Source organism: Gavia stellata, chromosome 1 (genome assembly GCF_030936135.1).
Source record: "Gavia stellata isolate bGavSte3 chromosome 1, bGavSte3.hap2, whole genome shotgun sequence".
NCBI classification, from domain to species: Eukaryota; Metazoa; Chordata; class Aves; order Gaviiformes; family Gaviidae; genus Gavia; species Gavia stellata.
In genome coordinates, this window is record NC_082594.1 from 90614351 (window position 1) to 90626999 (window position 12649).

Here is a 12649-nt window from a genome sequence, read left to right on the forward strand (position 1 = left end):
TTGGCCCCCCGGCATGTGGAAGCAGGAGATCATTTCTAAGACACAGAGGAAAATTCCAGCTGGATTCTGTCCATCTCCCTCCACTTTTCTTCTCTCTTCCCCCACTCCTGCAGCACTGCCCCAGCACTTGCAGCTCTGTTGGCTCTGGTAGCTTTGTGGAAAAGGCAATCTGTGATTTAAACTATCAGAGCCAGGGAGTGTGGGAGCCAGCCATCCCAGAGTCTAGGGGGGAAAAAAAAAAAGGGAACCTTGCATAAAAAGTTTGAAAACTGCTACCCTGAACAAATGGTCCAGAAGCCACAGACTGCTGAGTGCATCAGACCTTGCCACCAAGGGGACCTCACTGCACGGCAGGAATTCTGACTGCAGTAGGGTACGCTGGCCTTTCTCCCTCACCATGCAGCCCAAGGCCTCAGGCATGTCCTCAAACAACCCTGCTGCTATCAAAAGGCTTTAAAATTTTTTATGCAAAAGTTTTAAAGCTCACAAAGAGCCTTTGGAGTCCGTAGCCAAGAGCACAAGTAGCTTATCAATAATGCGGTTTTGTTTTTCTCTTGAATGAATGCTTTTCTCTCCAGGCATTCAAGTAACTCTAATAGAAGTTACTTGGACTGAAAATGGACTGAATTGTGTCTACAAAAACATGAAAAACCTAATTAATAAAGTCAACAAAAGTTTTCCGCCAAAATGGGATGGACCATTTATAGAAAGTGGGTATTGACATCAGTGACCAAGTTTACATATTAAAATTTAAAATACTGAGAAGAAAAGACATTTCTCAGACTTTCTTTTTTAATGACCAGTTTAGGAGGAGTTGGAAATAAAGTTACTTTCCCACCTCAGCTTGTATGATAAGAGGAAACATAAAAGATATTTTTTTGCTTTCTGTTTGCTCTCCAGTTTGTTTACCCTGGTAAATAGCATAATACTATAACATAACTCAGTACAAACAACGGATCTCTATTAATGCAAAGCTTGTGGTTTTCCTAGTAATGCTACTGAAAGAGTAAAAAATGAATTTGCTGTCATGATGTACACTGAAAGAACATGTCTGCTCTGCTACCGATTAACTTCCTGATTAGTCATCGTGTTTAATAAATCCAGTGTCATGACAGGCCATGTACTACAAGTATTACATCCCTTGAAAATGAAAGAGAAATAAAGGTATGCAGAGGAATGCAGACTTAAGACTGCTGTCTTATATGAAAAACATTATTAGTGGGTCTTGCTGCATTCGGTGGCTATCGTTGTACTGCAGTTCCATTGCACCTTATTTAGAACTGCAGAAAGATGTCGTTGCGCCTGGTGATCAATGCCAGGATCAACAGAGGTCTTTTTGTCCTTCTCATCCCTCCTTTGAAGGCTGCCTTTGTGTACTAGATGAAGATAGTCTTATCCTGAACGCCTTTGATGAGAGGAACTGCTGCTCCACACAGAAAGCAAGTTGGCTGCACTCTACAATGAAACAAAACAAGGGTTGGGTTAAAATTCTCTCCTCGGGGGGTGGCGAAGCATTGGAACAGGCTGCCCAGGGAGGTGGTGGAGTCACCATCACTGGAGGTGTTCAAAAAAAGTGTAGACGTGGCACTGTGGGACATGGTTTAGTGGGCATGGTCGTGTTGGGTTGATGGTTGTTCTGGATGATCATACAGGTCTTTTCCAACCTTAATTATTCTGTGATTCTGTGGTGAGGACTTTCTAAACGGCACTTCTTTCTGGTTGCAAAGATGATGTGTCTTCAGTATAAGCTATACGCTCCACTCACCTGAATTACCCTGCTGGTGAAGGGTCCGCATGGCAAAACACCAGAGTGGAAAAGTAATCGATAGAGTCCCAGTTTCTCTCTTTCCGTCATGAATAGGGATGATGAGGGATGCTGCCTGGGGAGCACCGAGCTGTATAAATCCACTGCTGAGTTCTCTCTGGTGAGGCTGAATAGGAGATTGACAATTACCAAGTTTTATTCAATGCAGGAAAAAAGTGGAGTTTCATAAGAGTACCCATCTGGCCCATATTAGAGTTCTATTTAATAAAGACATTATGCTTAAAGTGCCTAGTTCTTTAAGCAATTCCTTCAAATATAGATGTTGATACTGTAAATTTTAAAGTTTAAAGAAACTATTCTTGCTCTCTGTGGGTACTCTTGTCTGCTTTCTCCCTTGTGACTTCTCTTCTTCTTGTCTACCTGGACTTCAGCAAAGCCTTTGACACTGTTCCCCACAGTATTCTCCTGGAGAAGCTGGCGACTTGTGGTTTAGACAGGTGCACTCTTCACTGGGTTAAAAACTGGCTGGATGGCCGAGCCCAGAGAGTTGTGGTAAATGGAGTGAAATCCAGTTGGTGGCCGGTCACAAGCGGAGACCCTCAGGGCTCAGTTTTGGGACCGGTGTTGTTTAATATCTTTATCGATGACCTGGATGAGGGGATAGAGTGCTCCCTCAGCAAGTTTGCAGATGACACCAAGTTGGACAGATGTGTTGATCTGCTTGAGGGTAGGAAGGCTCTGCAGAGGGATCTGGACAGGCTGGATCGATGGGCCCAGGCCAGTTGTATGAGGTTCAACAAGGCCAAGTGCCGGGTCCTGCACTTTGGCCACAACAACCCCAGACAACGCTACAGGCTTGGGGACGAGTGGCTGGAAAGCTCCCCTGTAGAAAAGGACCTGGGGGTGTTGATTGACAGCCGGCTGAATATGAGTCAGCAGTGTGCCCAGGTGGCCAAGAAGGCCAACAGCATCCTGGCCTGTATCAGAAATAGTGTGGCCAGCAGGACTAGGGAGGTGATCGTGCCCTTGTACTCGGCTCTGGTGAGGCTGCACCTCGAATCCTGTGTTCAGTTTTGGGCCCCTCACTACAAGGAGGACATTGAGGTGGTGGAGCGTGTCCAGAGAAGGGCGACGAAGCTGGTGAGGGGTCTGGAGCACAAGTCTTATGAGGAGCGGCTGAGGGAGCTGGGGTTGTTTAGCCTGGAGAAGAGGAGGCTGAAGGGAGACCTTATCGCTCTCTACAACTACCTGAAAGGAGGTTGCAGAGAGGTGGGTGTTGGTCTTTTCTCCCAAGTGACAAGTGACAGGACTAGAGGAAATGGCCTCAAGTTGCGCCAGGGGAGGTTCAGGCTGGATATTAGGAAAAAGTTCTTTACTGAGAGAGTAGTGAAACATTGGAATAGGCTGCCCAGGGAGGTGGTAGAGTCACCCTCCCTGGAGGTATTCAAGGAGCGTGTGGATGTGGCATTGTGGGATGTGGCTTGATGGGCATGGTGCTGTGTGGTGTGGGTGGGTTGTTTTGGTGTGGGTTGTGGTGTGTTTTGTGGTTTATGGGTGGTTTTGGTTTTTTTGTGGGTGTGTGTGTGATGTGTGGTGGTTGGTTTTTTGGGGTTTTTTTGTTTTTTTTTTTTAATGGTTGGACTTGATGATCTTACAGGTCTTTTCCAACCTTAGTGATTCTGTGATTCTGTGATTCTGTGATTCTTCCTCCTCCTCCTGTTCTTTTCTCTCTGCCCAGTTACCTGCTAATTTAATTTTTTTTTCAGATAAACTTGATTTAAATGGATTTGTTGTCTTAAATAAAAATCCCCAAACAGCTTCTTGCTTCCTGTTTTTGTATTTTGTATATTTTAGATGTGATTTTTTCAGTGCTTGAAAATCTACTGAATAAAATAGATAAATGAAAAGCTTCACTTATATGTAGGAAAAGGTTCTAGCTAATTATACACTGCTGAACATTTGTGACTGGACAGATTAAGGAACAATTAACTGACTAGCTTGTCAGCTCTTCTTATTACCCTGTTCAGAAAAAGAAAAAAAAAAAGGCAAACAAACAAACAAAAGAACCCCCCCCAAAGTATCATGTGAAAAGAGAGTTAAAGCACAGTTAGTTTGGCCAATACAGGTTGCCATTTTTCCAAAACAATCACATCACGGCAGATAGACTGATTGAGAATAGATAAAATCTGAGATTAGACATCAGGGGGGAAAAAAATCTTTTTTAAATATTAAGATTCTTAGTTTCTGACTCTCCCTGCCTCACAGGCTCTTGACTGCTGCAACACAAATCTGTAAATCAGTAGATGGTCAGCATTTCTGCTTTAGGCTCTTTTACATTTAATGGTCCTACACAAATGTATCATGTCAGACAGAATTAGTTAGGATACATTTGTGTGTGTATGGAAAAGTTATTAATAATATTGTAGTATTTGAATTTAACTAAATTCAGATGAAATAGATCTGCTTTAAATATAACTACATTCAGTAACATGATACAGATATCACTAGTCAGTGGTAATTAATATAACAAAACATATTAGTGGTGTATTATTAACAATTGCTAGTATTCTGTGATGATTGTCTTTATTATCTATCTGTATCAAAAATGAAATAAAGTTAAATCAGATTAATTGTTTTTTCTTCTGCTCCTAGACACAGAAGTTAGCAACCTAGTTGAGTCTCTAGTGTATTAACAACTATTAAACATTGAACATTATGCTGACTGTGAGACTCCTAGTGATTTTGTCACCTCCCCCTTTTCTTTAGTTTGTTTTTATATAGAACTTATGCTGGCTTTTATTTTTTTCTGCACTACATGTTATAACAATGCTATACACAAAATTCAATATAACACTAGGAATTAAAATACATGTATCTATTTTTAATTTCCTAATGTTACAATTTGATGTATTTTTATGTTGTGCAGATGTAATGACACTTGTGTATTGGATTAACTGGTTATGTACAGTAGTACTGAAAAATAAATCTGGAGTTAACATATTATATAAATTATATAAAAACCACCAAGCTTTTTAATGTTATTGCCTATGAATTTCTCATCAGTGCCTGTGTTTATTTTTTGTTTCTTTGTTCTTAATAGCTTGCTTACTAGAATGACAGGGAAAGCAGAAACAGGTTTTTTTTGCATGGTGGCAGGCCTATGAAGGTATTAATTTCAAAATGGTGTTGGCACTACTGCAACCGTCAGTTCTGACCAGTGTTTATTTTCAAGAGTTATTTTAGACCTTACTTTAGCATACATAAGTGTATGAAAAAATAATTGCAATATCTTATATGAAGGTCAAAAAAGTCTTGGAGATATTTGACATGGTAGAATTTAGAAATATTGGAGTATTTAGAGTGTCAATAAGAAAGTCTGTGTCACTGGGCATATACGGAGTTTTAAGTTCTTTTGATGATATTTTAGTCTTTTGAGAGAAAATTCCTTTAGGGAACTCAGCTGACAACGTATCCACCCAAAATGCTTGAGTACTTTATATCTGACAGTTTAGAACAGAATTACCTTAAAGCCCAGTCAATTTGTGCTTCTGTCTGCTGGAAGTTTTTATCCATATGACTCAAATCACAGACAAACACAACTTTGAGTCATTAAATACCAACACCCTCTTCAAAAAATGGGTTTAAAGATTCTGAGATATTTACAAAATGCCTCTCTCCTTATGGAGCAGGAAGACTAAGCTGCATCTGGTAAAGGACCTGCTGTTGCGATGGAAACCTGGATGTGCCTCAGAAGGAATTCCAGCTCTGGCAACTGACATTGCCACTGTTGCAGAACAGAGCTCTTAGTAGACCAAAACATAAATCAGATTTTTTGGCCAATTCACTCTGAATACTGAAGGAAGACAAAAAACCGTGTATGACAATTTTGCTTAGCTTGCTTCTTCGGAGAATGGGATGACAGTTTAGTGGGTTTTTGTGTTTTTTTTCTCTCCAAGCTCCTACTAGAAATTTTAAAATCATGAGATTCAGTAATATGAACACAAAATAATGCTCAAACACATGGAAAGGAACAAAGGAGGATATTTAAATGTGTAAATTAAATAGCCAATACCTCGCTATGTATTGCTACCTGTCATCCAATAGTGGAGTCCTCTCATCTAGTTAATGTACTCTCGACCCTCAGAGCTTGATTAGACCTTCTCCCTATTTCCAAGGGATAGGTATCTCAAGGGAAAAAAAAGAGAATATTACCAATTTGGAAAAACTGACTTAGGTAACTTTTTATGATGTACTCAAACCACATAATAAATAAATATTCCAAGTAACACCTTAATGGAGGAATAACATAATGTACAGTAAAGAAAATGTGTTCTTTAAAATACTGAATGATTTTAAATTGCATGTAGAGTTAATAATGGTGGTCAGCTTTTAAACAGCTTAAAAGCAGCAAGAGTGATCTGTATTCAGTGGATCCATTCTTTGCTTTGCATAAAGTTTCAACAACTTTATTTGCTTTATACAGCCAGATTCTTGAATGGGGTCATAAATTATAACTATAGCTTCATTATAAGGAAGGAATTTTGTGTTTTTATTTTCCTTACAAGTCCATGAATTAGCTGGATAGCTAAGGGTCATTCCATTCCAGAATTTACATTTCTAATATTCTCTAACTTGTAATATCTTCCTTTCCAGGATTACTATTTTCTCTAGAAAATTGGACTACAGAGTTCTTTGAATGAAGTTCCTCTTATTCTTTATTCTTAAGCATTTCTGTTCCCTCTTGTTGAACAAAAAAAAGGAACATATATTAAGAAACCTAAAGAGAAGGAGAAAGGGTAGCCATCTTTGAGATTCTGCCATGTCCAATACACACAAGTCTGTCATAAATCAGCAATCAGCTCATAGAGTCTGACAATGGAAATAAGAAAATGAATATTTCCTCAGTGCTCTCTGCAGGATCCTCTTTCAGCAGATCAGAGGTCAAATGCATTTAGAAAACAGTAGGAGAGAAATCTTGCATTGTCACAGTGTGTTTCTGGGGACTACTCAACTTTACACACTCATTTGCTGACCACCTGGAAACTCAAATGAAAAAAATAATAAATTATTTCAAGTAATTTTGTATTTGAGCCTAATCAAAGTGCATAGTGAAATGTGGGAAGGAAGATAATGTTCCCTAGTCTCTGGCTGCCTGGCTTATCAACATCCAGCAGCAGAGGAAGTAACAAGTTTCAGGAGAGAGCTCAAATTAATCAAGACTGTAGGTAATGCAGAAGCAACATTTTGGCCTGGGAGTATGGGTATTGAAGGCTAAGCTAAACAAGTTAGCAGTCCGTTAGGTTAAAACATCCTTTATTCTATAATTGGAAGGGTCACAAAACACATTTTAATTAAAGGCTGCAAAAAGATTACCACTTCCACTTCAAAGCATGCTCAGATGTGATGAGTAGGTGCCTCTCATTGTGGTGTCCATGTTCCAATTTGGCATTTTCCTGTGGTGCTACAACATGATCTGTTTACCCCTGAGAGCTGTTGTAATGGTGTCTATCAGCAAGTTCATTGTCGAGTTTCACTGGTAAATACATGGGGCTTTTATTGCATGTTAGCTTTTGGGGAAATTGTCCTCAAATACACAGTGACGATAGTAATGTTAGAAGGAGTTTGACAAAAGGGATAGATAAACCTTTAGTCACAGAGTAAGGCCAACACCTTCTAAGTATTGTAGTTAATGGCTGAGAAAAGTAAAATTATCATGAACTGTTATAAAATACAAACAAAAACCAATGTCTGATTTTCTATCTTTTGCTTGGGATAAAAATAATGACTTAAAACAATGTCATATACATTGGCATTTTTTTTTTCATATTAGACTTTTATTTCTATTTTTGTTGCATTGCAGAAACTCAACTTACTGTATGAAAGTGTCCATTTCGCTGACGGTGGGTGAAAATGACACTGGACTCTGCTACAATTCAAAGATGAAATATTTTGAAAAAGCTGAACTTAGCAAAAGCAAGGAAATCTCATGCCCTGAAATTGAGGATTTTTTATTTCCATTTAGGGAGCCTGAAATTCTGTGGTATAAGGTAAGGAATGCAAAAGATTTTCACCTTCAGCAAGATATTATGCAATGTTCTGATGATTTTCATGATGTAAATATCATATGAAGCTTTGATTTTTTTAGGAGTTTTTAAGAACAGACAGCAGAATCAAGGACAGAAAAGAATGAACTAGGTGAGAGATTCAAATGCTTACTTTAGTAAACTTTAGAGCTGGTGTTTTCTTAATATCCATTCATGGATGTCACGAAGAATTGGCAGCTTTCTGCTAACAAGAGGGCTTAAAAAGAAGAGTGTTACTTTATAAATGAGTGGGCACATTTCATATGCTAAGGTAAAGCCATGTGAGCTGCTTATACAGCAACTGCTTGTGCTATACCAGGCTAAAGAGTGTGTTTCTAAAAACTCAGACATAAAATCTATTTGGAAAAAATATAAATAGGGTAGCTATGAATGCTGCTGTCTGAATGAATGGCTTAATTTTACAGCATAAAATTCAGCAAAGACTTCCAAAACTTTGATCTTTACATATTCACTTTTATTTGCAAATAACAGTGATTTCACTGTTTTTATCAATAACTTTATTTCAATGATGCTGTGTACTGATTTCTAGATAATTACTTAAGGGCCAAGTTCTTGCAAATAGTGCTGCCTGTGGGCAGCTCACTAAACCTTCCATAAAAAGCAGATTGAGTTCCTGGTTTCTTACCATCTGCAGGAAATAGTCAGTACCTCAGTACTGTAATACACACAATTTAAAGTCCCCAAACAGTTCAGTAAATGTGAAATTTAGATTCTGTATATTTTGTCTACACAGATGTCTACAGATGTCTGTGTATACAGAAAGTCCTAGTTTAACTATGTGCTGGTATGCATTCTAATTATTTTTTAAAAGTCTGATAATTTACTTGATTACATAAATGCATTTAAATATAGTACACAAGACTATGCTATCTAATAAGTAAAAACTTCCAGCCTATAAGGATTATGGCAGAATCAACTGACAGTATGTCTAAGATGGGAGGTATGTAACTAATTATCTGCTTATACTCATCTTGGATTTTGTGTTTATAATACAATATAAACCTGAAATTTTATCAAATTTAAAACTATGGCTGGGTTCTTAAACAAGAGCTCAAAAGATTGGCTTTTTAAGAGTTATTGACAGTATTTCTGTGAATGAGCTCAAACAACCTCTAATATTTTTAAAAAGCTCTTACTGTATAAACAATTATTATGCTAAGATAATCAAGTAAAATATTTTGTGACAGTTCATCAAAAGATATTTTTCTTATGAAAATCACCAGCCCCTTTTTCTAATATCTTATAAATATACTGGTTTGCAATACAAAAAATATTAGAAAACCTGGAAACACTAAAAATATTGAAAGCTATATCAAATAGTACCTAGGTTAATTAGGTGAAAATAATCATTTTAAGGAGCTAAGAAACATGCATGCAAAAATGTATATTCTTTATTATAGCATAAGTAATGTTTAGGTAGTAAAGATTGAAATGCTAACTCATTTTTGTAGATACAAACCTCACATTTTGCTAAGAGTTCAGAGAGTTTTGATCCTAAGATGTTTTTAGAAAGAGATATATAACTTAACCTCATTTCTCCTCATTCTCATCTTCTGTTTCTCTACTTTTTTAAATTTTAATTTTCTGAAAAAATAAATTAAAGAAAATTTCTCCCTTGCAACCTGTAGTTACTGGTAATATAACAGTCATGGATCACAGATGTAAGTGTAATGGCAAATAAGTAAATTAAATAGGAGCCCCTCAGCAAACTGATGTCAAAAGAAAACTGTCAAAGGAATCAAATTTTCTTCTTTTTCTTGTCAGAAGGCAAATATTAAGTCAGTTGATAAAATTCTATAGTCTCTTTTCTTTTTAATCAACACTTAACTGAATGGGATTTTTAGATATTTACTGTATGTAAAGCTCATAACTAGCCTGAGCTCTTGCCTAGCCTTCTTGGTTTTGAGAAGCATTGTCGTCAGTGGTCCAATTTAAGTGTAAGAACATAGTCACTGAAGTGTTATATTATCTTTAAACAGGAATGCAAGTCAAAGACGTGGAGATCAAGTATTGTGTTTAAAAAGGACACTCTTGTCATTCGGGAAGTTAGAGAGGATGACATTGGAAATTACACTTGTGAGTTAAAATATGGATTCTTTGTTGTCAGAAGAACTACGGAATTAACAGTTACAGGTAATTACAGGCCCTTGCTATCTCTTATATTTAGAAAAAACATTGAATATTGTGAATTGAGTTGTGCGTATTTGAGTCATTATACCTACGTAAACTGCTTTTGCACAAAACTTTGCTGTGTGCCTAGATATGAACGGCTGATATATCAAAGCTGTCCTGAATACTTCACAGTGATACGTGTAACATTTTAAACAAGTCTGAGTTTTGGTCTACTGCAAAACTTGTGGGTAGGTCTTGTTTTTGAATGGAAAAGATGAACAAGGAACAGGTAGTTTCAGCAAGCACTACCTCTAACAAAAAATAAGATCATGAAGTCTAGCATACTTCTTCATGTGGTTAAATGTCTTGGGACATAAGAATGGCTGTAGCTACAATCCAATAGCAGTATCTCTAGCCCGGTGAGACCATTGCAACTGGGTGATAGGTATACAAGGGGTAGCGTTCAAACAGCGCATGGCTGAAGCATGGTAGCATTCTTCCTCTGGTATTCTCTCCTAGCTTTCTGTAGTTTACAGTTCAAGAACTTCCTGATCTCAATCGTCATGTGCCATGATTACCAATTAACCTATTTTCCATTAGTCTGATTATTTTTTTAATCCATTTATTCTTGGCTTCAAAAACATTTTGAAGTATCAAGTTCTACAGAGTAATTATGTAACATAAATAAACTCTATAATTTAGCAAACAGCAATTGAAGAAGTTGCATTTAATATAATCTGCATTTAAAACTACCATATCAATATGTAAAATCTATCATAGATGAAACCAAAATACATACCATAATAGTAATATCCAAAGCGGCAGAACAGTATGAAGAATGGTCCATTACATATTCAGTTCCTCACCAGACCTCTAACCTCGGTTTTACAAACATGTAAAGAATATAGCTGAACATGAACCTAAGGTAGTAAATTAGCCTCTAGAATTATAGGATGACATTGGAAGACAGGAGTACATCATGATCTATGTAATGCAGTCTAGTTCCACAATATATGCCCCAACAGAAAGCAGAAACAGGATTTTCCTGGCAAACTGGAGGTGAATTAGATTCATATGGTTGACAAAGATGTTTGCATGTGCAAGTTCTTGCACCCTCAAAGTACCAAATAAACCAAGAAACAAATCTTAGAGAAGGGAGTTCTGTGGCCTTTTCTTGTTCCTTTTTAGTAATATATAAATACATTGCACACCAACAATTTGTAACAACACTTATGGTGAAGTTTATTCTCTATTTTGATGTATCCCATTTGCCCTTCACATTATCAGAAATTATAGTGAACTATGGTTTGTAATTTTCTTCCAGTAGATTAGTCTGGAAATCATATTGTTTATGTTGTTTTGAGAGAATTCAATTAATCAATCATATCTATTTCAGCTCAATATCCAGGATCTCTTTATCTTTTTTTTTTTGTATGGAATTGATTTATTTGGTCAGTACAGACAGGCAATTACTGTCTAGTGATTAACCTCACAGTAAACCTCCATATACTCTGTTTGATTGACTCTCATATAAAGAAAGCAGATACAGAGTCTTCAAGAATTTGATTTATACCAGAAGGAGGTTGTCAATTATCTTTTGCAATATATGATGTATGGATTCAAAGAGTACATATTCCCTCAGTCCTCAGGTGATCCCTTCTGTCCCTATGGTTGGTGCTCGACCACGTAGCAGTAATTCAAACATACTCAGACTGACAGAAAGGAGATGGAACCAGATGCATGTTAATATTTTTAGTAATAGTTTAAAAAATGTAATTCATCACTTGTGGTGTAGGTAGCAGTTCAGTATTTAATGTTTAACTAGACAGAGACAGAAAGAGACTTAGCTGATTTTGATGTGCTAAAAATGAATGAATGCATACGGAGGCAATTATTCTGTTTCCACCTCTGCAAACCCCAGCAGATATAAGGACAACTTCCAAACTAGTAAACTGCTTGGGTAGTAATGTAGGTCTTCATACCATCTTTACAACATTATGTGACTAAACAGAACAAACAGATTTACTCATAGTACTACTAATTTTATACTACCTCTGTATTGATATCTTGATAAGACTTCTTATCAATGCTTTATAGGAAGAGATTCATGCTTTAGGTGCCTGTTGTGCTTCCTCTGTGAGCTGAAAACCGGTTTGAGTTGCCCTGGACATAGTTTGAGGAATATATAGAATAAATGGGGGGTGGAAGGGACTGTTTGTTTTGAAAAAGGAATTAAACTTTAATTCAGGAACTGAGAAATAAATCTTTTAAATGTCCAATTAAAAGTAGAAAATTAAATTGATACTTGATTGCTTTACTGTATTAATGAAAACATAATTAATTGAAACAAAGGAATGATGTATCTTTCTGATGTACAGTCTCTGACATGTCTCCAGGCAGTATCAATAAATGATGATGTTTGTGTGAACCGTTTTTAAGAACAAATTCCATCAATAAATCCCAGCTCCACAAGGAGTGAAAAAAACATTTCTAAGACATTTGAAATTTCTCTGCCAAACATACTTTTTAGTTAGAATAAAAGAATTTCAAAAATATGAGTAAGAATTACCAGTTTGCCTCAGACTTTCCAGAACATATGGGAAGTTGTAATGTGTTTATCAACTTGTAATGTGCTTATCAAAATGGGATTTATGAAGAATAACTCTCT

General features: G+C 36.8%; 1 protein-coding gene across 1 annotated transcript in view; it reads left to right on the forward strand.

Moving 5' to 3' along the window:
* The window catches only part of IL1RAPL1 (interleukin 1 receptor accessory protein like 1), a 381033-nt gene that overhangs the window by 76017 nt on the left and 292367 nt on the right, over positions 1 to 12649 (forward strand). The window contains exons 6-7 of the mRNA XM_059817534.1: positions 7626 to 7812; positions 9849 to 10002. Coding sequence (XP_059673517.1) covers positions 7626 to 7812; positions 9849 to 10002 — 341 coding nt within the window. The remainder of the gene's footprint in view (positions 1 to 7625; positions 7813 to 9848; positions 10003 to 12649) is intronic.